Source organism: Sebastes umbrosus, chromosome 8 (assembly GCF_015220745.1).
Source record: "Sebastes umbrosus isolate fSebUmb1 chromosome 8, fSebUmb1.pri, whole genome shotgun sequence".
NCBI classification, from domain to species: Eukaryota; Metazoa; Chordata; class Actinopteri; order Perciformes; family Sebastidae; genus Sebastes; species Sebastes umbrosus.
The window spans coordinates 27625151-27651216 of NC_051276.1; the positions used below are offsets into that span (position 1 = coordinate 27625151).

A 26066-nucleotide genomic window follows, 5' to 3' on the forward strand; every position below is an offset into this window, starting at 1 on the left:
TTTCTGCTGGCTGGTGAAACTAATGATAATCTGTGGGAGCATCATTTGTTGCTCAGAGCAGACACGGAGCCTCTATATTCTACTTTACCAGAGGCGGTTTACCATAGATATAGCCAACAAAAGTGGAAGAGCAAACATAATCTATTGTTAACCACTTCAGTTGCTGCACAGTTATTTCTAGATGCCCTGTAGAAATGCACCGGTGTACCTGTGAATGTACTATCTCGCTGCTTTCTGCCTCGCAGCTATTTTCCTCTTTGGAAAACGTGTGTGTGTGTGTGTATAACCACGCACTGTTGTCTTGTGACCTTTGATTGAGCGGATTTTCCCCAGGAGAGAGCAAAAAATTATCGTCTTTTGTGCTCCTGTTTGAAACTTTAATTGCCTGCCCATGATGGGGTCTACGAGGAAGCTCTAAAACGTGAGCGCTCCCATCAGTGTGGACTAGTAAATTAGCATGACAGTGGCGGGGCGGCTGCGTTGGGAGTACGGGGGAGGCGGCGGTGGAGACGGGGTTGCGAGCTCAGCAGAATGATTGAAATCCCCGCTGTCAGGTGATGGCTGCTCAGGTGATGCGGCACAACGCTAGCGCCTCTGTAAGCAGAATGCGGAGAGAAGACTTTTCATGTGAGAGGGGATCAGGAGGGATTTCGTCCTGTGCTGTCTGTTTGTTTCTTGTTTCTTGCGCGTCACATGCAGCCAGCAAACATATGCATAATGTGAAGAGGCACATGTACAAACCATCAGCTGATAGAAATGCATCTCATGGACAGAGGAGTACACATTCTGCCATGCGAGGTAACACAAACAATCAATCAGAGGATGTTAAGTAGAAAAGTGGACTACAGTAACTTAAAAGACTTGATGTCTTCTTACAACCAGTCCCTTGGATATGTCAATGTCGAGTGAGTCGTATGTTAGAGGTATTACAGTAGCTTATTATACGACTTTGTTGAATACTCGATTCTGATTGGTCAATGACAGCATTCTACGGTCTGTTATTTCTTTATAGCAGACCGTTGCTATGTATAACAGACCGTTGCTATGGGCGCAGTTCTGATGTCGGACCATTTTTGTGTCAAATTATTGATTTCTTAAGTAAGTAGCCGTGTAATAAGCTCGATAATGTACAGCTAGCGGGTCGTTGTTGTGAAATAAACCCCTTCAGAGCGATGCGGCACCGTGGACCCCGACACAAAGCAGGGTTTATTTCACAACAATGACCTGCTCGCTGTACATTATCCCTTACATAGACCAGTATGTGTGGACTATTGAGAAAATATAAAAATAAAATCTTTAAAAATGTGGAAGCTGATCATGGAGGTTCTTTTCCACATGTCATATTCCTTTAAAGATAAAACATTCCACCCTGTTAGAGTACAACAGAGTAAATGTACTTGCTATGCGAAACACTATTGTAAGTGCTTTACCTAAGTACAATTAAAAATTATGCTTTTTATTCTGCAACAATTATAGTTTCTAATTACTTATCAAGTCATGATTTTATGGACAGAACATATGGTCAACTTTGAAGGTGATGCATTGTTATAGATATGAACTACCAATCAATATGTAAAATATGAACTGAAACAGCTACAACATTGAAATGCTGCTTACACTCTACAGAATAACAAACCAATACATATTAGAAATGTATATCCAGTGTTTTAACTTAAGGGGAGACACTACACTCCATGAATCAGAAAATACTGTCAACAGCCATAAAAAAATCAATTCACCATGTTTTTTTAGGAATAAAATCTTCTATAAATCAGGCTATGAATGATGTATGAACAAACCCCTCTGTAAAAACCTTCAGAATATAGATAGGAATGAAACCAGAATTGGTGAATGTGAGACAGTGCTACTAAAGTAGACATGTCTGGCTCAGAGTATGAGGGAAAATAAAGCTAAAGATATGTATTGTAAGATTCCATACATTTTGCAAGGCACTGCAGGTGAATAGGGTAAACATGTTTAATAGATATCACCATGAAACCTCCCCAGACAATTATTTTTGTATTACATGTTTTCTGAAATGTCACGTTTAAATATTAGGGCTGTCAAATGTAACGCGCTAATGCAAATTTGTTTTAACACCCCTAATTTCTTCAACACATTAATGTAACTTGCCATTTTTAGGTTCTAGAGTGAAGATAATGGCATCCTATGACACTAGAAAACCTAATGAATCCATTGGTACCAAGCATGTCATACTAGCTTGTCAGAAAGAGGCTAAATAATGCTCCAAACTAACATTACATTTTGGCGAGGAAAAACTGGCATGGCCATTTTCAAAGGGGTCCCTTGACCTCTGACCTCAAGATATGTGAATGAAAATGTGTTTCAATGCATTTCAATGAATTTTTATGCTAAATGCAGTACCTGTGAGGGTTTCTGGATAATATTTGTTATTGTCTTGTGTTGATAATTCATTTCCAATAATAAATATATACATACATTTGCATAAAGTGTCCCTGTTCGTTGTAATCTTGTAAGGGTAGAATTCACTTCTTTAATTGTTGGTATGTTGTGTAATTCAGAGACAGAATCTCTTTAGTTTGATGTGTTGTCATTTGTTCTATGAACACTTAAAATACATGCTTGTCCTTTGCTGTTTCACTCCTGGAATTGAGACACTTGGGTAGATGGGGAAAATGCTTTCTCACACTGTAGTTAAACTACTAGTGTCCTCCTCTTTTTCAGCATTCAAAAACAGTGTTCTAACCTGACCACGCACTAATAGCACCAGTCCACTGGTTAGCTTTTTTAACTCACACACATATATGGTATTTTGTTGCATTGTGCAGAGCAGTAAGTCTCAATCGGTAGGACGTGGATGGACCGAAAGTACCATTAAAAGCGCTGTAATGCATTTGTATTATTCAGACATATCAGGCCCATTAGCACAAGCACTAGGAATAGCATTCATTTTACAAGCCACCAAGAGCTTACAAGCTGGAGCTCCAGGGAGAAAGGAACAGCTGAAGGATGCAGTTTAAAAATACCAGATTGTTTTCCTCCAGGGCTGGAATGACTCATTACCCAGGCAGCAAAGCAGGGAGTGTTGTCAGTCGGGTCGTCCCACAGTACAGTGACGCGCAAATTGCGCCAGCGCATCACTTACAGTCGTTTTGGGACTGTGACACACAACTTTGCAAACACCTGTGTCGGAATCCGGGGAAGTGGTGTGCGCGGATGGCGTGAGATTTTTTATTTTCTGGGAAGTAGGGTAAAGTCTCAGGTGGTTGCCATATGCTGACGTGTTTATCCCTCCTTCTCATCTCGTGTTCAGAAGTGAGGGGTGTTGGGAGATAGCCCGACCGACACCATCGCTTAGCGACCCTGACGACTTGCCAGTACTGGATCTTTACTCTGCCCGTATCTGATGGCCGCTCTGCCGCGAGGTGTTGTGAAACCGTCACCATGCTCTCCTCCTATCTCTCTGGATGCAGCCCAGAGGAGGTGCGAGGGAGATGTTGAAGGGGTTAGAGGGCGTATTGGGGGCAGACCGGCATGGCACTCAGCCTTGGATCATCCCTCACTTGGGAGATAAAGGGCAGGGATGATGACATCCCAGCATGAACTGAGCTCTGGGCCAGCGTTCGACCTTTCCGGTGAAGAAGGTGACTGATCCGTGGAGGCATCTGATGTAAAGAACTGCCCTTATCAGGCCAACAGGGAGGAAGAGGAGGAGATAGCAGACAGGCTGAGAAAGAAATGCAACTGATTCTGGACTCGGCTGGGTGGGAATCTGCCTAATGTCTTTCATTCTTCATCCCCTCCTTTTCTGCTTTCTATCCTTTCCTCTGCTCTATCCTTCTTATCTGAGCTCCCCTGCAGAAAAATCCATTTTCCTGCAGTAGGCCGCTTTGTCTGTTCAGGGTGCGGCGGTACTGAGGCGGGTGGTAAATAATGCAAAAGTCTTTCTCCTTTCATTCTTCCAAAGGAGGGAGAGCTCGCTAAGACCTTCTCTGAAGTGGGCTTATTAAACCGACCGGGCCGCAGACATTGCTATTCCTTTTTCAGGGGGCAAGGTGAGGAAGAAGTGTGAAAATGTCCCGAAAGGGAATATCAGCAGCAAGCGCCCATTATCCCATTCCCTCAACTCTTACCCACTGAAACTAAAAGATGAACCCAAATGGGAGATGCATAGTGCTGCCAAAGTCACTAAGTGTGCCCTTTGCTGTGGTGCAGTGCAGAGATCCTGCAGTCAGATCCTTTGCCGAATGATAAGATTGATTTATAAGACTTGCTGGTTGATTCGCAGACGCTGCTTTGCCTCGTAAGTTTTGGTTATGAAAAGGGTGAGCAGATGGCCATCATTTTCTGGACAGGATTCAACAGTCGATAAAATTCAAGTTTGGAAAGCTTGCTCACCTTTCTTGACGAGCTGCGCAGTAACCTTGACATGAAAGTGATGACTTACTCTGGCATGTCCCTTTTTGGCTTACCCTCCCTTTTCCGAGTATCATCATGGATTTTCTTTTACCTCAATCGATTTTTGATCTTTTTTTTTCCATTTGCTCTACAAATAAAGTAGATTTTTTTTTTATCCACCTCCTGTTTTCACTCCATTCTGTTTCTCCGCTCTAGTGGCGTTTCATTTTCAAGCAAGATGTTGCAATGGTTTTCGTTTTCTCTTTAACCCCTCAAGTCCCGCCCGTGATCCCGACCGACTTTACTGTCTTTCAGAGGCTGTAGCAGGTTCAGTTTTAGAGAAACTGTCTAAGCCATTTTCAAAGGGGTCCCTTGACCTCTGACCTCAAGATATCTGAATGAAAATGTGTTCTATGGGTACCCATGAGTCTCCTCTTTATAACATGCCCACTTTATGATAATCACATGCAGTTTTTTGCATGCAGTATAAATGTGTTATTTTCGCCTATTCTTAAATGGTGTATTTGAATATGTCTGCATGATGGGGTCCCTAAACAGTCTTGGAATTACATAAATGGGGTATGACTGAGACTCCAATCCAGTGAAAACAATTATATTCATGTGTGATTGTGTTAGTCCCCATAGAAGTAATTCTATTGCATCACTGTATCCAATGACCTGTGGTGACCTCTGGGGCAATCACAGCCTCATGAAACTTTACAGCGACAAACTAGAGACCTAGAGCATTCAGAGAATGGATGGCTTTCCTAGGAAGATTGACAATAAGGGGGTTTCTGTGCAGTTTCCAGAACACAAGTGCTCGCCATCCAATCACCGAAAAATGCAATTCTTGCAGAAATCTCCAAGTATCAAACGTTTTTGATACCAAATCACAGCATGGTTTATTCTACGGTATTCCTAAAGGTTTTGGGGTCTTAATGTGGTATTTTAGAGGGATTATTGATTATGTGTTATCATTTCTCGAGTGTTAAAAAAATGGTTAAAATCTGTGTAACAAATGGTGTCAACCCAGAAATTGCTGCAACAACTTATGAGACATAATAGCGCATTGGAATGGCCATCATATACTCACATTATAATGTTCTCCTCACAATTTATTTTAATTCTTAATTAGTTAATTCATGTTTCTTTCTGATTTATGACTAAAACCACTTGACACACAGTGCTGAGCTGCATTTCAAATTAATCTTCAGGTTCCCAGCTTTCAGATGATGTACACCACTTCTATGTGACATCTACTGCTGACCTGCTATCTCCCCTAAAGACGGTTTTAAACAGGTCTCAGAGGGTTAAAGCATAGCGGAGAATAGAGGCGTTCTAGTGCGCTTGAAGGTCTCTATTTTCTGCTTTGCTTTAATATATACAGTAAATACTGTATATATGAGTCAAATGCACTTTCAAAGCTGCAGTTTTCTCCTCCTTTGGTTTGAAGTGGAAGGTCTGGAATAGAGAATGAATCAGATGTATGCGGAGGCAGGGGAAGATATGAGATCCTATACCTCACTGATGTCAAAAACCCACCTACATGTGGTCACAGAGAGTAATGTAGCCTCCACAAATATTTACCAGATTTTCAATAGTTTCCATTGCGCAACAAATATCCCTTTGGCAGCACTATTTTGAAATGAAAGACCTGTAAAAAAATCCAATGTGATGGGAGCAAAACACTGACGAGAACACTGCTCTTGTTAGAGGGCAGCAGCAGCAGAAGTAGGCCTCGTGTTATTGGCCCTAATACATCTGCTCGCACGAACTGACTCAAAAGATGAAAGGAAGGGAGAGGTTTGTCTTTTTCAGGTCAACATGCCTCCAGGGCTGCATACACATCCAAAATAGATGGATCTACAAGAAAGCTGGCCAGAATTAGTTAAAGCTTGCACAATGATCTAGCTAATTCATTTATTTATTTGATTCTTTTGATTTTCCGCTATAGTCTCGGGACATCTGTCTCCCTCTGGCGAATTCCTTCCACATGCTTGTGGGCACATTGTGTCTCTGTATTCCTTCCACTGCGTGTCTGATGAGTCATGCACTAGGACCGAAAAGGAATTAAACAGTCATTGTTTGAGATAATGGATAACTAATGGCTGCCATATGAGCTGGTGCTTCAGAGCATGTGTCGTTTGAGATGGAGCAATTGAATGTGGCGTAAAGATTAAACATGTTGGCATTTTGATGTGATGAAATAGACCATGTAAATACCACCTGCACAACAATGGGCCGGTCCGTCGGCACAAAGTGGGCGCCACCTGCCCACCTCATCCAAGTTATCCGTCTCATTCCTCTCCCAATTTTCATTCTGTCTGCATGTTTAGTGTGAAAAATAACTGACGTCTGCACTGTATTCAACCAACGGGTTTTGGCACGGGGTGTTTTAATGAATACGTATTTCTTGTTCTCTTTATCAGTTATCCAGTGAGGGCTGGACACAGATGGCCAGCTTCCAGGATGCTCCACTTTCATGCATAAAAAAAGAGGGACAGGATGATTTAACACCTGAGTACTTATTAAAAACATATTAAAAAGTACAAAACTGCAAACTGTAAAAAAATGATCTAATGCTGAAGTCATTATTTATCCTCCCAAATGAAAAACGTGCCAAAAAAACATTGGTTGAATAAAAAGCCGCCTACATTTGGGTTTCTTGTTAATTAAGCCTGCCTTTAACCAAAGCTGTAAACACACCTTTGACATGTTAACAACTTTTTAAGTTCAAGTCAAATTATCACTCTCCGTTTAGCCCTTTTTGCTCTCCGCCAACTCCTGATGGAAACATCACTCTCTTTAGCTGCTAAATGCTCCGTTATGTTCACCAGCTAATCGTTAACTTTGTCCATCTCCCGACTGGTGCCAGCCAAGTAGCTCACAGTGGATTGTAGAGCTTTTTCACTTAAAACAGCTTATAATCTGTGGGTTCGTCACAAGTGACCTCTTCCACATAGTCACGTAGTCATTTGATCTATTATTAATATACAAATACTGATTTTAGCAGCTTTAACCTCTTACAATAAAAGGTCAACAGTATATGCTGTAGTGGTGTACATCATCTGAAAGCTGGGAACCTGAAGATTAATTAGAAATGCAACTCAGCACTCTGTGTCAAGTTGTTCTCGTAATAAATCAGAAATGAACATGAATTAATGAATGAATGAATGAATTAAAATAAATTGTGAAAGTGTATAACAGCTTAGAACATTATGATTGAGGTATATGATGACCATTTCCATGCTCTATTATGTTTCATAAGTTGTTGCAGCAATTTTTGGGTTGAATTTAACAATTTTTACCACTCGAGGATTGATAAAAATTATCAATAATCCCTCCAAAGTACCAAATTAAGACACCAAGATCTGGATGAACACCATAGAACAAGTCATGCAGTGATTTGGTATCAAACATTTTCAAATTTTGAGATTTCTACAAGAATGTCATTTTTCGGATGGCAAGCACTTCTGTTTTGGAAACTGCTCTGAAACCCCCTTATTGTCAACATACCTAGGAAAGCCATACATCTCCTGAATGCTCTAGGTTGCTAGTTTCTGGTTGTAAAGATTCATGAAGCTGTGATTATCCTAGAGGTTACCACAGGTCATTTTATACAGTGAGGTCAAGTTTAAAAAAATGGTCTCACTATAATGAAATGGCTACTATGGGGATTAACATCAACACAGAAGAATACAACTGAGCTCATTGGATTCACAAGAGTCTCAGCTTTACAGTGATACCCAGTTTATGTAATTCCAAGACTGTATATGGACGCCAGTATGCAGAAATATTCAAATATACCAATTTAGAATAGGCGAAAATATCACATTTATACTGCATGTTTTTGTCCAGTTTCATATGATACCAGAACTCTAGCTTTAAAACCGAGCCCAATACAGCCTCTGAAAGACAGTATGTCAGCGAGGCCCGCCGGTGGGCCGTTGGATCGCTGGCAGGTTAAATACCTAGTTGACTTATGTAGTGAGAGCTCACCTCTACTTTCTCCATTTTAAGACAGGCCTGTCCTCTAATGCGTTTTGATTCATTATTTTACTCAGATTAATTAAAAAGTGTCAAGAATAACGTGCATGTTTAATTGCCTGTGTGGATATTGGGGTGTAGCAGGTGCAACGGTGTGCTCAAATCTTTGGAAGCATAGGGATCTGTCGACACGTGCATGTGTTTTGCGCGCGATGACATATGGCCATAGTGTGCATTATCTCCCCTTCAGTGGAGATGAGCTCAGTGATGTTTGCCGCTCTTTGAATCCACACTTGCCGGATAAAGCACGTCTTCCTGGGCTCGCCCCGTCTCAGTCAGTCTGAGGTGATTGCAGATGACACATTTGCAGACAGTCTGCATAGTCAGCTGGCCCATCCAGCAGAGTGCAATATTGCGAAACTGGAGACGACTGAGGGAGGTTAGATGACACATTATGGCAGTAAAAAGGGTGTCAATAATGGTTTGTCTTGTGATGAATTCTCCGGCACATTTGCACCGCCTCTCGCCTCAGGCAGTGGATCTACCTGTATCATTCATTGTCTTTTCACATTAATGAGAAATCTGCCCACTCAGAAATACCACTCTGTGCTGTACGGTACAGTACATTCACCTATGCATAACCTTGGAATGACTAATGTGTGTGCTTGCAGTTGTTTCTATCCTGGGCACAGGGGCTATTGCAAGGTTAAGTACGGCGTCCATGTCAAGAACAAAGCAGCAAAGGTGCTGGCAATTTAGAAATCTCTTTTAGTTTCCCCTATGGCTACATTTTCCTACACAGCAATTCTCCAAACCAACTAAATGGATTACTCACAGATTGACTTTGATTCAGTCTAGACTGGTCAAAGATTAAGTGCTCGTTAGATGTATTTTATCCCCGATTGTAACTCACACAAACACAACATCAGGACCTAGTTTCTCTTCGACGAGCACAACGAGTGCCGGTCCGAGAGGGCCGCTGCCAAACACAGGAATTTTGTCGTAATGAAGCTGTCGGAAAGATGTGGAGTGGATAATGTTTTGCACCCGCTCCACTTCCAGGCCCGGGAAAAAACGAATAGACCGATTCTTTGAGAGCTCAACTATGCCTACAGCAAAGACAGGCTACAATGACATCAAACTGTGTAACCACTCATTACAGCGTGTTCTCCGCTCAGACCACCTCAATGTGTTTTCTCATCTTCACTTACACCCCGAATACGAGGCTGCCTGTGGGTGCTGTCACTGCCGTCTGCCTCTCCAGCTGACACTTCACATGAGGAGGTGTTAGCATTATCCGGAGCTATCATCCAATATTTACTGGGGCCGTTACCCTTTTTAGATAATACAGCGGTGATTCATTAGGCCTGATTTGCTTTTTTGTGCCAGTGGCGGTGCATTAACTGCGAGGGCTCGTGATCCTCAACAATTCGAGTTGTTGACACGAGAGCCCCAGGACTGGATGAGAGTGGTGAATCAGGTTTTTATATAACACCTGAAATGTAAGGACATCATTCAAAATATGATACACCCCTTCTTCTCAGAGTCATGTATACCTGATACACATACTGCCGGAATCAACAGCACATTATATTGGTGTTGTTCTTATTGCTGGAGTGTACAGATCCTGCAATGAGGCCACTGATAGTCTCTGGGACACATCGACAGGCAGAAATATTTTCCGGGCAACAATGTCACTTCAGACCTTTCAAATGATATCAAGAGTCCTCAGATTTGACAACAGAGATACCAGAGCAAGATCTGACAAGCTTGCCCCCATCAGGGATGTCTGGGACAGATGGGTGCAGCTCCTTCCACTGATGTTCAACCCAGGGCCAGAGGTGACAGTGGATGAACGTCTTGTCCCTTTCCGAGGAAAATGCCCCTTCCGGCAATACATACCCAGTAAGCCAGGGAAGTACGGCATAAAAATCTGGGCAGCCTGTGATGCAAAAACCAGCTATGCCTGGAATCTACAGATTTACACAGGCAAAGCTGCGAGTGGCATTCCTGAGAAAAACCAAGGAAAACGTGTGGTCCTCGATATGACTACTGGACTGCAGGGTCACAATATCACTTGTGACAATTTCTTTACCAGCTATGACCTTGGACAAGAACTTCTCAGGAGGAAACTTACCATGGTGGGCACAGTGAAGAAAAATAAACCTGAGCTGCCCGCTGAAATCTTGCAGGTGGAGGACAGGGCTCCACTTTCCTCAAAGTTTGCTTTTACAGACACCACCACTGTTGTCTCATATTGTCCAAAAAAAAGAGATGTGTTCTAATACCCCTTAGTAATAGTCAGGTAACACAACAACCTTTTATTTATTTATATGATTCTCTTGAGGTTCATTTTACCATTTTTTTAATTGAAATCGAGGGGTATACTGACAAAGAAAAGGCCCAGAGGCCCACACCAAAAATATTAAAAACAATATTTTCATGGATAAGGAAGCCTAACAAGGTAACCAAGAGATGAGAAACAAATTGGATGATAGATAATTATTTTTAGTGTATTTTACAGCTGATTTAAGACATGGGTCAAAACCGACCCGTTAACATAAGAGATGGTAACAGAAAGCTAACACAGGAGGAAGGTTAATCCAGTGATATCAGTGTTGACACCGATTAAAGTGCAAACAAGACATGCTAAGGCGGAATTTCTAAAGTGTAAACAAATATATCTGGAAAAAACAGGCCCTTCCACTCACTGACTCCAAGGCAGCATCATATTTCCTGTTTGCACACAACGCATTTTGGGAAATGTAGTGACAAAAGTCAGAACATAATCAAATGGAAATCAATAGAAGAGAAAATCATCAAAATTAGCCTCCATCACTTTTAGCAATCACTATTTTTTAACAGTTGTTACAAATCTAGGAGTAAGGGAAGCAACATACAGCCGATGTAGTCAGGCCAGCACTGCCATTTATTGTTCAGTGTATCGACGAAAGTAAAAGATCACAGATTTACAAGACTTCTGCTTTACAGCGGGATACAGAAACAAGGAGAGGAGTCAAGTGAGGCGAGGTACAAGAGGAAGGGCTGCGGGTGGCGCTAAATCATAAAACAAACTAAACAAAACACACTTCCTAACCCATCATATTTCCGCTGACTACTACAGCTGACAGAAACAAAATTAAAGCCTATGTGCTGCACCAATCTTACCCGTCGAAAACAAGCAGCATTAGTGTTCACTAGACAGTCAAACACTACATGTGGTGCAGAAATGATGAATGTATGAAATAAAATAAAACACATTACACATACTGCCCAGATCCCAGCCACTGACTTAGTGCCTCATATGAGTTAAGCCTGTTTACACACATAAAAGACCTGAGTTAACGTCAAAGCTAACTATCACACAGGATAACATAACAATAGAGAGACACAGAGGCAGACTGCTCAGATTAAATCGCAGTCATCACTGACATTTTCACGAAGCGGCTTTTGGCAGCTGGGGCGTCAATTCAGGCCGGTGATTGGTGGTTGGAAACAGAGAAGAAAAAGGGGGAAGAGCCAAACGAACAAGGGGAAAATTGGGGCACAAGTGGGCAACCTCCGAGTCTGAAAAGTGAAGCCAATGCGGAAGTGCCTTATACTTGCATTCTTTCTAATAGCCAGCAGGGGGCGACTCTGTCTGATTGTATAGAAGTCTATGAGAAAATGAGCCTACTTCTCTCTTGATTTATTACCTCAGTAAACATTGTAAACATGAGTTTATGGTCTCAATCGCTAGTTTCAAGTCCTCTTCAGTACAGCATGATGTTCATTTAGTTAATTATGGTCCCATTTAAAGTCAAATAGACCATAAAGCAGGGGATGCTTTAGGGCGTGGCTACCTTGTTATTGACGGGTCGCTACCACGGCGTTGCCCGGTCTGGGAGTTGTCCGTGGTTTCATCTTACAACATAAACCCTTTTATAGTGTGTTTTCAGTTCATTGAAGTTAATTGTAACCTTTTGGTCGCCTAAAAATGTCTTATTCAGCATTCGGTTATATTTAGCTCCACCTTCTTGTGTCACTTCTGGTTGCAAAAAACCAAGATGGTGATGGCCAAAATGCCGAACTCAAGGCTTCAAAGCGGCAGTCCACAAACTAATGGGTGACGTCACAGTGACTACGTCCACTTCTTATATATGGTCTATAGCGCAAACACAGGTGGGAGGTCCGAAGGCGTCGACAAGGTGAGAATACCTCCAGATGAGTGGATGACGTTAAAGGTCTTTCTTGACAGAAGGAAAAACAACTGCACCACAGTAAACCAGTACACAGGACTGTTACCAGAGGACCGTAACAACAGTACTAAGGCATACAATGTCCTTATATTCGCATCTCACTAGAGGCCTGACATTCTCCTCTGTCCATTCATATGCAGTTAAGTATTGAATTTTGAAAGCCATTGGGCATGCAGAAAAAAACGTTTACTCACATACCAAACAATGATATTTCAAAGTAGCCTAACCTATCCTGTAATATACCCATATATGGTACAACTACATAAGACATACAACAACATATGGGACGGAGCAAACACAGAGTTCAGGTAAAGCACTTTGTTGGGTTAATTGCTTTTATATGAGTTCAACTCCCAACAGATATAATGCTGTTTCCTCGATTTTCACACAAATCCTCTTAAGTACTTGAGGATGACACGTTCTGTTTTGAACAAAAAGAGGATGCCTCATAAATGTTGTTAACACCTGTGCTAAAGTCTGCCTGAGAGGCTAAGCAACACTAAGACACATGGGGCATGTACTGTAGCAGCTACTCTCATTTATTTTCTCTCCAGCCATGTGGAGATAAGATAAAGCCTTATACACTCTGTTAAGCAAAAATGCTTGGCTGCACTACTGGCAGCCCGCACGGTACAAAACCCCAAAGTAGGGCATTCATTTCCGCTCCTCTGTGGCCTGGAGAGTGCATCTGGACACCCCCACACACTCATGCTCGGCGGATGGCTGCATTATTTTCAGTTTACGATACTTGAATTATGCATTTGACATGGTTTCGCATGTGAAAATTGCCCATGTCTGTGACATGTGGAGGCGGGCACAAAGCTGGATTTGAGCCATTCTGCCAAAACCTCTCGGGTAAACTTGACTCCCGACGCCTTTCCGTGGAACATTTCATAGTGAGCTGTAGCAGCACTGAGGGCGACTTGGTTTGCTGCCAACTGTACAATAGAGTTGTGAGGAATGTGCCATTTCTGCCCTCTAATCCAGCGGCGCTTTGCCACCACACACCAATGAATCCTCCGTAGTGCCATTTAAGCATACCTAACACTATTTCAGCCATCTTTAAATGCAACTAAGAAGAAAAAGCGTTGTCATTTTAGCAACTAAGTCGATTGATAGTTGTGGGAGTGCTGCCCATATATACAGGCAGTGGTGTAAGAAGTATCCATCCTCTACTTAAAGGGACACTTCACCAATTGTACATGTCATAGACTATTTAATAGTCATGAGCAGTAGGCTACTACACAGCCTGTGAAAAACAGTTGAATTATGTTTTGTGGTTCTGGAGGAGCTTTGCCAAGTGAGACTTTTTTTCAGGTGAGAACGCTGGAGTTTTTTTTAACCTTTTTCACTCCCCCTCTCTTTTTCATAAATAGTTTTGTCTTTTTTAGGGGGTTACAGGGTTTGTTTAGTGGGAGATAGCAGGTCAACAGTATATGTCACATAGAAGTGGTGTACATCATCTGAAAGCTGGGAACCTGGAGATTAATTTGAGATGCAGCTCAGCACTGTGTGTCAAGTTGTTTTGCAAGCAATTTAAAAGGGAGAGGGGAAACACCAAATGAAAACAGGCCTAAAAGGAAGGCTCCCACTCAATATATCTTGAAAAGACGAAAACACCGGTGCCGAGCAGCTGACTAGAACATAAACGAAACAAAAAACCCATCAAGGCAGGCCACATAGACTTAACCCACTCTAAGAGACTCCAGCTCTGAGAAGCTAAATGGTGAGCAAATCCCACAGATAGGTTCACGTGATACTTCTGCAAATTCACACACCCCTATACAGATAGAGCAAAAACAGGACAGCACTCTCATTACCTCTGACAAAGAGACAATGAGTCAGCACCTGAGCACTGAAACCAGGGGTAGATATAGGCTTCAACCACCTGATCCTCATCAGGGACAATTAGGCTCCACAGCTGCCTCTCCTCAGAGATAATTAACCCAACCAGCCTGCTGAGTGGCAGGTGACCCTCACAATGACGGCCATTCCCATGCTTTATTATGTCTCATGAGTCGTTGCAGCAATTTGTGGGTTGATACAATTTGTTACACAGATTTGGTGCTAAATTTAACCATTTTTTTACCACTCGAGAATTGATAAAAATGATCACAAATTCCTCCAAAATACCACATTAAGACACCAAGGCCTTGAGGAACACCATAGAAAAAGCCATGTTGTGATTTGGTATCAAAAACTTTTGACATTTGGAGATTTCTGAAAGAATTGCTTTTTTATGGGGATTGGATCGCGTACACTTCTGTTCTGGAAACTGCTCAGAAATCCCCTTATTGTCAGAATACCTAGGGGAGCTATACATCCTCTGAATGCTCTAGGTCTCTAGTTTGTGGCTGTAAAGTTTCATGAGGCTGTGATTATCCTAGAGGTCACCATAGGTCATTGTATACTGTGAGGTCAGGTTTCAAAAAATGGTCTTACTACAATGGAATGGCTACTATGGGGACTAACATCATCACGCATGAATACAATTGGACTCATTGGATCCACAAGAGTCTCAGCTTCACAGTGATACCCAATTCATGCAATTCCAAGACTGTTTAGGGACCCCAGTATGCAGAAATATTCAAACACACCATTTTAGAATAGGTGAAAATAACACATTTATACTGCATGCAAACAACTGCATGGTTTTTGCCCTAAACTGCATGTGATTATCATAAAGTGGGCACGTCTGTAAAGGGGAGATTCGTGGGTATTCATAGAACCCATTTTCCTTCACATATCTTGAGGTCAGAGGTCAAGGGACCCCTTTGAAAATAGCCATGCCATTTTTTCCTAACTTTGTGCATTATTTAGCGTTCTTCCAGTACCTTCACTCCATACCTTCACGCTAGCTCTCAAGGAGTGGAAGAGGAAAACCTACGCTTGTAGACTACAAATTTAACAGAAACATAAAGCCTGCAATGCAAGCTGTAATGGGGTTTGAAAGACATGGGAATTAACCAACCTTTATCGATTTGCAGTAGTAGTTGTGGGATCGATCATTTCATATGTAGGCAGAATGTTATTATTAATGGAGAATTAGTGTGCAAGCAGCATAGCAATGTCACAGCTGGTTAAGGTGGAGCTAATTTGACCTTTATTATGACCTTTATTATTAGGTAACTTAATCTTTAACAATGTGTCATATTCTATAAGAGGATGAAACAGTTTGTATGTAAAATATAACTAAGTATAGCTGTTGAAGTGGAGTAAAAATACCAATATTTGGCTACAGTAAATGTTGCGAAGTACAAAAAAGTGGCATAAAATGAAAGTACTAGTACTCAAAATATGTATCTTGGTATAGTACTTGAGTGAATGTACTTTATCAAGTTATTTTCCACCACTGTGGATAATTTGTAAATGTTGAGCCCAACACGGTCTTGACTGATATCCCGCTGGGTGAGGATCTGAGCAGCTGGGAGGTCAGTGCATCACTCAAGGGTCGATGGTAATTCGATGTCAGTTGTTGAAAGGGAGAACTCTTCACTTCCACTTTCGCTTCCAATTGTTGGCCAGTCGAGCAGGGATCCGATCCGACAGCCCTCTGATTGCCAGCTCATTCTCTCGCTGTCAGGACATCGCTCTGACTTTCTCTCAGATGAGACGACCCTCCCATGTGCGTTCACACATGTTCACATACATCCATACAGATCTATATGGACCCGACACACACACACACTGCGGCCTGGCTCTGTTTTTCCGTCTGCCGGCCGACCTCCGCTTCCCTCCGTTATTCATGAGCCATCTGCTTGGGCAAGTGCTGTGTCAGATGTGTGTCAAACAGGACCTCATCTGTCCCCCCTGTTCGTCTTCTAATTGTGTCCTCGTCTGCATGCTGAAGCCGCCACTGATGCCCCTGCAACGCTCCACGGTTAGGGACAGCGGCTCCACTCTCTGGTCCATCATGTCCTAAATAACATGTTTGATCTAATGTTTGCATCTTTATTTAAGATCATAGCATCTGGTGCATCAATGTTGTAAGGGCAAGCACAAATCTGTCTGTGTGTTTGTGTTGTATGTGTGTGTGGGTGGGTGTATGCGGTCTTTTATGAACTGGGTTGAAGATGACTCATGTTTCCGTTGGGATGCAGAAATAAAGGCAACTTTTTCCGGTGATAAACATTACATCAAACATCAAAAATAAATGGTTATGCATTCTTTATTACAACCAGAATCACATCGTAGCTAAGACACCAATAGGAAGTGAAATTAGGCAGCATCAAGGTTGAAAAAGTAGTGAAATGTGCAAGTGAAGAAATATTACTTGACCTTGAAGTAAGAATAATTGTGTTGAAAACTGAGTAAAGGAAGAAAAGTAGCTCTTTTGAACACTGTGACAGGGTAAATGTGGGCGCCATAAAAGGGCCAATGTGGCCCTCTGATCACAACCTTTTTCCATATGAATATGCCCTATACCAACCAATCCCTCTGCAATGCGGCGATGCTCTTGAAAGTGAAAACCATTTATTCTCTTTAATAAAACTTTTTCACAGGGTTATGTTGGAATAAGAGGTTCAAAGCAAACTTAAATGGAATATTCTCCCGGTCTGCCATGACCAGTGTAACTGTAGGCTACTCTGTAATTCTCGCCTTTCAAAAGTAGTACTTTATCAAAAAAAGTCTACTTGAGTGAAAGTAGAAGCACTGAACACAAAAAAGTTAGAAAGTAGACAAGAAGGGATTCATTTACAATAACACAAGTAATTAGTTGCTTTACATCCAGGACACCATCACTCAAACCCCATCAGAGCCAAAAAGTGAAGGCTTGATGAATCACTCAAGAGTTGAAACATGATGTCCAGTTTCCCCATTGTTCACTGTCTGTCAGTGTCAGTTTCTACAATGGATTAAGTCTCAAAGGAATGTTTGACTGATCCCACTTATCTGAGACAAGTGAAGAGATATTCAGTATTCATAAACCAATCATAATCATCAAGGGTGGGTCTGAACTTTGATCAAATTGCTGATGTTCTGAGAGTGATTAAGGGCGCTCTCACAAACCAACATTTAGTCCGCTTTAATCAACCCCTGGTGTGGTTCGTTTGGGTGGTTGTGAACACAGTAATCCAATTCTGGTGGGGTTTGTTTGGGCAGTTGTGAATGCAGGAATCGTAGTCTGGTGTGGTTCGTTTGGGCAGTTGTGAACGCAGTAATCGTACTCTGGTGCGGACCAAAACAACTAGTCCGAGAATGCTTCTGAGAAGTGGTCTTGGACCGTTTCCAAGCAAACCAAAATGCAGGCTGCCTTTGGCGTTTGTTGAGATGGACACAGGTAAAGGACAGGTTAACATGAGTGGGAGAGGACTGACCTGGACTTCTGCAGAAGTCCGATGTTAGATGTTTTATAGAATATGCTAGATAAAATCCACAGAAATAGTGATGTTTATAAAGTAATTTGAGATAAAATGAAGGAGAAGGGATTCGTGCACAGTAGATCGGTGCCGAGTCAAAGTGAACAAACATCAACAGCATCAAAGTCCATGATTCCCTGCATAAAAGTGGCAGCTCTTGAGATGAAAAAGATCAATTCGCTCCTCCGTACACGCCCCCCCAGCTAATTATTTTTTTGATTTTGTCTGCTTTAATTTGGGCACTGTCAAACCGAACCAGACTAAATAGAAAACAAACCAAAAGTGTTGATTTCACTCTGATTCAGACTGGCCAAATTGCATTGACAACTATCTGTTTCATGCAGAATGTCTAGGCTTTAGAGAGCCAGGTTGACCACATGTCATTATTATTTTATTTTTTTTGTGAAAAATGGTACCAGAAGGGAGAGCAGAAGGAAGCGGAACAGTCAGCCACTGATGACGGGATTGAGAGAGAAAACAGAAATAAACAAATTCAACACAGACTAAAACAGTATGATAATAACTGATACAAAAAAATTGTCCCAGCACCTGCCTGTCTAAGGTAGAAACGCTGCACTTGGGAAATTGAGAGCTTGAATTCTGAACCCTGAAAATAACAAAGTAACGATTTACAGAGCGGTTTTAAAAAGAACATAAAAAGAAGATCTTTCTTATGAAAACATAATCTCTCCTCAGTAGAAGAATGTAATCTTCACATTTGTATGTTCACTTATAAGAAGTGTTTGTGAGTCTATGTTGCCCTTTATCACTCAGTTCAAAAAGTCATTCATAGCTGAGCTAAAAATGGGCTTCATGCAACTGTCAGCTTCTCTAAGTTATTCCTTTCAACATGATATAAAAACAATTTATGTATGCATGGATGGATTCTCACAAGATACACGACCTCAGCGAGAGGATCATGACTATAATAAATGCAGGCCCGCCTCTGAGCAACACAATAATGTATGATTTGAGAAAGAGGCCAGGAGGTCCCTCTGGAGAACCACTGTGATTCATCTGTGACAGAGACATCACTTCCACTTCAGGCCGAGGGGGATAAGACTGTCATGTTAGCCGTCCCTGCCCAATCCCCAGCCCTTCAGAGTAAAGCCACCGTGATGAATCGGAGTCGGCCCTCTGAATGTGCCTGTCCCGACGTGCCCTCGGTGTTCGTTGCGGGTTTCGGATCATGAGGAAGGAGTTTAAATGTGTGTTTGTGTTTTCACAGTGAGACAAAGGAGTGCTGAGAGTTTGCTTAGAGCTCCAAACATGCAAGGGGCACATGCTAATGAGCGAGGAGTCTGGCTATAAGTAGACAATAAGTAAACAAAGCTGTCCACTCCTGTGGGCATCATTCTGTTTTTGCTACTGAATATATCATCTTCCTCTAGCTGCTTCTAGAGAGGATACCAGTAGTATTTTTGGACTAAAGTTGCAGTTAGCTGATATTATTTGTCTGCATTTATTTACTTTCATGCCCAATTTTTGGCTGAAGCGCAGAGGGGCCAGTCTACAAACACAAAAGTCTGTCACTAAGTGATGAAGTTTGACGATTGGTCAGCCGAGTGCTGGAGATTCCTCATTGGCCTTTTCTGGCTTAAAATGTTTGCAGAAGTAGATTTTGGTGGATTGTTTAGATGGAATAAGAGAAAGTTTACGAACAGGCCGCAATGTTGTTTCCTGTTTGAAACGGCAAGCAGAAAACCAGGGACCAATCAGGTGCATTACACGATAGGGTACGTCACCGCTTGAACGGCCAGTTGTGAGGAGCAGTGCGTCCCCTAGAGTCCTCGCCGGACCTGGTGGACATTTACCGTTGGATTTAACATCATAGACATGACCACTGATTATTTGAATAACAATTTAACCACAAATTCACAGACTGACCATACACGGTCCCAGCCATGTACTCGGTTTTGACCAAGTCTTGTTTCTCTCTCAGTATTTTATCTTTTTTGACCATGAGACAAAACTTCTGAAATCCATACTAATGCAATTCTTTTAGGTGAGTTGTTGACAAAACAGGTTTCATTGCAGGTCTTTCAGGTTGTCATGCCTGAAGCTGGCTGAATAAAACCTTCATGATCCAAGCAAGGGGCACTGAGAGGCCAATATCCAATTTTTTTTTTGTAGAAGACCAATATCAGCCCAATATAATGTCCTAACCAGAATGTCCTCAGCAGCATCACAACATTTTGGAGAATTTGTTTTGACAGACAATTCAATTAGCCAAGCAGGGAAGCTGTATCACTACAGAATACTGGTCGCCCGTGATTCTTTAACCTGCCATATATTGTCAGGCTCCTATTGTAAATAGAAGTGGTTGTCTTGGAGGAGATGGAGGGGGTGATGTGATGTACTTTACTCAAAGCTGAAGGGGCCGCGGTGGTGTCAGTCGGGAGGAAACAAAGAGGCTTGTCTGCTCTTAAACAGAGTGATGATTGCTACTGTACAATAATATAGCTCTCAGAAGAAAGGCCACTGGCAGGGTCTGAAACAGGAAGGCGGTGCTGGGAGCCATGCTTTGACACAGCAGATAGGGGAAGATTAAGTGTTGAAACCAAAGCTGGCAGAAGACGATAAGGAATGGATTTTTTTTTTTTCTCTCCCACAACCTTGTTGCTGTATTTTAAGATATTTAAGTTTGTGTCAACAACAGTGGTGAGGACAAACAGCTAAGCATTAGTCCCTTTTTGTGTAATCGTTGCAACGATTTAGATTCGGGGCATAGACAAGAAAGTAGTGACGGAAATATAAAAGGGGTGGAAGACCAACATTGTTGGCCAGTCAGTGGTGTGAACAACTTTTACAGCAGCTGTACATACTGTACAATAGATACAGATCTCTGGAGAGGAAGGTGAGAGGTGTAACTGTGAAGTCCTGCAGAGGTTATTCGGAAATGTGATAATGAACGATTGACATGGTGCAAAGATGTCAGGAAGCCGTGACTCCCAGGCAGGCCTGGAATTTCATCCGTTTAGGGGCAAGGCCACTTGGCTCTTGGTGTTGTCCATTTCCTGAGGACACAAAGGCCAAATGCCAGGGAAGCAAATAAATCAATGATTTTAAGTCCACGGAAATAATGAATTTAACTTAAAGGTAAGGTCGGCAATGCTAAGAAAGTAGCAAGAGTAAACTAGATTTCAAAAAATGATCCAACCGAAAAACCCAGTCCAGTGTTGCCAACTGTTTTCCAATGAAAGTAGCTGGCAGCACGAGCTCCAAGTCACTAAATCTAGTGAGAAAGTCACCAAATCGGCAACACTGACAGTCCGTTCATTCAGGCCTCCATTCAAAGCCACTCTCCCAAAATTATCATTATGAATGTAAACAACAAACATGGCTATTGTTAGTACTCACAGCTGTCAAGCCAGCAGCTTGCGGAAGACTCTGCCCGTGCACTCATTACACATCACCAGAGTGTGCAGGCAGGCAGGCAGGCAGGTAGGCTTATTACAGTCCTGCGACAGTCACAGATACCATATTTTTTTTTTCCTTTTTTTTGTCAGAACATTTGATTTATTGATTGCTGTCAGGATGTAATGAGAATTTTAACAAATATAACAAAAACAATTATTTGAAGAGCAATACCAACCCTAGCTTTAAGGGTCAAGGACAAAATAATTGATTGGTATTCATGTTTTAGAAACAAAGGAACCGGTTTTGGGAGCAGTGGGACCGGTGGAATTCTTCGTGTCAAAGTATCATCATAAATAGCCTGGGTTTTCCAGCGGTTCATACTGGCTCAAAATCGAACCCACCACTAGTTATGTGTGCGGTGCTCCACTTGATGTTGCCCAATAAGAGTTCAGAATCTCTCTGCACCGGTGTCTAAAAACTGTATTGACAGGAAAGAAAGAGGAGAAAATCAGCAGGAGCAATGTGGGCGGGGCATTAAGATCACTGTGGTGGTCGTGTCTAGAAGGTAACCCGCAAGTTGGGAAACTCAGATTGCGCAATTTGCAGGGTTCCCTCTAGACACGACCCATTGTGGCTGCAGGGCATATCATTTATTTGAGGGCCAGAAGGCCAAACTGAGGAGGGCACAGCGGCAGCCATGGCTGTCATTGCCCCCTGTGAAATCCCTGCCCTGCTCCCGGGTATATATTTGCAACATCTGGTGATGCAATCAGTGTGATGCAGATGAGAAGATGCTGTTAGGGAGCAAAAGAAATAATTGGGACGGAGTTGATGACATTGTGGGGCTTACGCTGTCATTCAACGGACGCTAACAAAGACAAGACATATTATGCCGAGAGCTGAGGAAACCAGGCTTTGACATGCAACGCGTGGGTGGAAATAGCCTGTTAATGAATAGACAGCAGAGGGGGGAGAAAAAAAGAAGACGGCAGAGGAGATACACGAAGCGTGCTGTGCGATAAAATATGGCTATTGTTAGGCAGGGCTGAGGGAAAAGTGCTGCGATGCAGAAAGAGTGGAAAGTCTTGACAGCTTTCCGGTGGCAGTCTTGACGGCTGAGCAGGGAGATTGGAAGGAAAGTGCAGCAGAGGGCTGCTGTCAGGCCACACCAGAGCTCCGTTTAACAAGGTCCAGAGATGAGCTGCACCACAACACATTGCAGGGGAATGAGAAGAGGGATAGTGAGGGGTGGGAGGGTGGCGGAGGGAGGGCTGAGAACGGCTCATGCATTTTCCAGAGCCTCACTACCTGTCAAACCTGCAAGCCTGGGATTCCTCACATGTGCATGGGAGCAGAGATTGGAAATCCTCAGTAAGGACAGGAGCTGAAGTGGATTCAGAGATTTGGAGGAGTACCTGCCATTATATGCTGCTCGTAGACACACCATCATCTCTACATGAAGGAATGTGTGAGCCCCAATAGATGCGCTTCGTTTTTTACCTCAGCTGTGCCTACAACAGTGTAATGTCAGGAGTGATCATGGTAATCCAGTCCATTTCACTTTATCGTGGCGCTGTGTAGCGAGCTGAACCACGGCAAAGGACAAATAGAAATAATTAATGCGAGCAAATGCGGAATACGCCTTATTTTAAAACATGGATGCCTTCGGGGCAAACACATACAAGGATCTTTACAAGCCTCGCCCTGAGTGCTACCACACCTCATCTTCATGCAGCACTTAGAAAAAAAAATGCTTCAGTCATGGCTGCGCAGTGGAAACTCTAGCGGGGGGCCTCTAGCCATCTTTCCACCTTGGCCCCGGGCATCAATCTCTTAGCCTGGCATGAAAGCTTATCTCCAAGCGTCAGGCTAAATGTCAGCCTCAGGAACGCTGAAACACCATTAGTTATGTCCGCCCTATTAGAGCGAGCTAATTCCACATAAAAGCCACCCACCCAATTTGAAATGAGTCAGCCTTCACGGGACTCTCTTCAGCTGTTTGGGTCCTCATGTCAGCAAAGGCAGCGGGGAGGAGATGTGTCCCCAGATCCAAATAACATCGCTGGTGAAATACTTGCTGAATCACATTTAAGGATTCCCCATTCTGTAGTAATGCACTGAACGTTACACGAAATGTTTTGGGATTTTATCGGTTATGTGATTTGATGGTGGTGTCATTGGCTTAAATTGTGCATATATTGGATATTGCTCATCTGTTTTATCTACATGATAGCTACACCCCCATGCTCTATTTCAGACTGATTCTCAAATGATGTTGTCTGATTGGAATGTACTGTGCTCTTTTAATGGTTTATGCATATTACTTCCTGACCTGAATTCATCCATTTCTACAGATTTCTGAGACTATATCAGAACTTTTAATATTTATATACCCTATTTACTAACCCACTGATGTCTTTCTCTTTCTCCGTAGGGGGGCGACTCCTGTTTCTAGTGATGTGGCTGAACCTTGTGCCTCAAACTGTCAGCTGCCCTGCCAAGTGTGTGTGCTACAGCGAGCCCAGGCCCACGGTGGCCTGCCAACAACAAGGACTGTTTTCCATCCCCACTGAGATCCCCGTGCGGAGCCAGCGGATATTCCTCCAGAGCAACAAGCTAACGGTGGTGAGGTCCACCAGCTTCAGCTCTTGCCACAATCTCACCGTTCTCTGGCTCTACTCCAACAACATAAGCTATATCGAGGCCGGGGCCTTTTACGGCTTGGAGAAACTGGAGGAACTGGACATTGGGGACAACAGTAACCTCCGCACCATCAGCCCTACAGCCTTCCGGGGCTTAACTAAGCTGCACACCCTCCACCTGCACAGGTGTGGCCTGTCAGAGCTCCCCGTTGGGGTTTTCCGAGGAATGTTCTCCCTACAGTACCTTTACCTGCAGGACAATTACATTCTATCCCTGCATGACGACACCTTTCTGGACCTTGCCAACCTCACCTATCTCTATCTGCACAATAACAAGATCAAGATAGTAACGGACAACATGCTTCGAGGCTTAATCAATCTGGACCGGCTGCTGCTCCACCAGAACAGGGTTATCTTTGTCCAACCAAGGGCTTTCACTGATCTTGCTAAGCTGAAATCCCTGTTCTTGTTCTTCAACAATCTCACGGTCTTGACGGGAGAGACCATGGACGCGCTGGTGTCTCTCCAGTATTTGCGTTTAAACGGGAACCAGTGGATCTGTGACTGCCGGGCGAGGACCTTGTGGGACTGGTTCAAACGTTTCAAAGGTTCCAGCTCTGAGTTGGAGTGCAATGTCCCCGAGTTCCTGGTGGGAAAGGACCTGAAACGACTGAAAAGTGAAGACTTGGAGGGGTGTGTGGACACGCCTCAAATCCAGACCAATCTCTTCAGCTCCAAGGGACAGTCTGGGAAATTCTCTTCCACCGAGAATCCTCTCGGGGACACCATACCCAGGTGTTGTCTTGGAGATAACGACAAGTCCTCCATCCTGTCTGGCAAGAGCCGCCAAATCACTAACAACCCCCTTAAGGAAAAGGAGAACATGTCTAAGACTAAATATAAGGAGCCAGAACGAACGAAAAACGAGACCCAGAACAAGCAGAACGATGGACCACTGGGAACCTTGTCCAATACCTTGGAGAAGTCTCTGGAAAATCTAAACCCTGACCTTATAGACAATCTGGAATCATCCACAGTGTCAAACAAAAAGAAAAAGAAGTGTTCCAAAAAACCCAAATCGGACGCCCACTGCAAAAATCGGGGTTCTGCTTTGCAAGTACTGCGCTTTCTCTTCATTCCGATGATCTGGATATCTCTAGCCATGTCTTAGGACTCCTGATCTCACTCTGAACACAGGACTCAAGATTGTTGATGCTCATGACAATGATAACAGAAGATGCAGTGACATCTACAGCAGACAGTGACTGAAAAGCGAGGAGTCACGTTGACACAACGTGGGCGAGGACAAACAGCGATGATGAAGACGTTAAGTACATTTAACAAAATGGATGCCTTTACAGAACACTACAGATCTAATGTATATAATGAATTGGTGCCCAAAATTGTTTGTTCTCTATGTACTTAACTGTACTGTGTCTAAGCTACACTTCGGAGACTCCTCCCTTTTTCCCTCTCAAAAGCTTTTACTGCTTAGACAGACCACCGGAAGACGGAAAAAAAAGAGACGAAAACAAAAAAAACAAATACAGGAAATCAGAGGCAGAGCGCACACAAAGAATGTTGGGTCGGTTTAACGAAGAAACGATCTCCCTCCATTATTTATTCAAAGTGATGCATTTGTTGGGTAATGTTATGTTTTTTATGTTTATAAAAACAAATGTTTTACCTCCCCCCGATTTTAAGTTCTATTTTCATGACAGAAAGGGTTTATGGGTAGCATTTACCAAAAGAATGCTGTCAATTTGTTAATGGAGATTGCAATGGAACCATAGATATGCATTTTATTTTACTTGTGTACAAGTATGAATATATTATGAATAAAAGTTCTTATTTCGTACATATTTTTGATATTGTGTGGTGATTTCCTGTGCGACAAAGCACATGGACTTCTGAAATGTGAGGATTTGCTGCTTTTGTCTTTTATAGTATTGCAAATTCAATGTTTATAGGTTTTGAACTGTTGACAAGAACATTCAAGACATTGGGTTATTGTGAAATTGTACCATTTTATTGACTGAATAATCACAAAAAGAATCACTAGTATAATTGATAATAACAATAATTATAATCTTTTGTTG

General features: G+C 42.6%; 1 protein-coding gene across 1 annotated transcript in view; it reads left to right on the plus strand.

Annotated features, from left to right (window-relative positions):
- rtn4r (reticulon 4 receptor) overlaps window positions 1-25827 on the plus strand; it is a 57767-nt gene extending 31940 nt beyond the window's left edge. The window contains exon 2 of the mRNA XM_037778628.1: window positions 23760-25827. Within this exon, the coding sequence (XP_037634556.1) occupies window positions 23760-25138 (1379 nt within the window). The 3' untranslated portion in view covers window positions 25139-25827. The remainder of the gene's footprint in view (window positions 1-23759) is intronic.
- The last annotated feature ends 239 nt before the right edge of the window (window positions 25828-26066 follow it).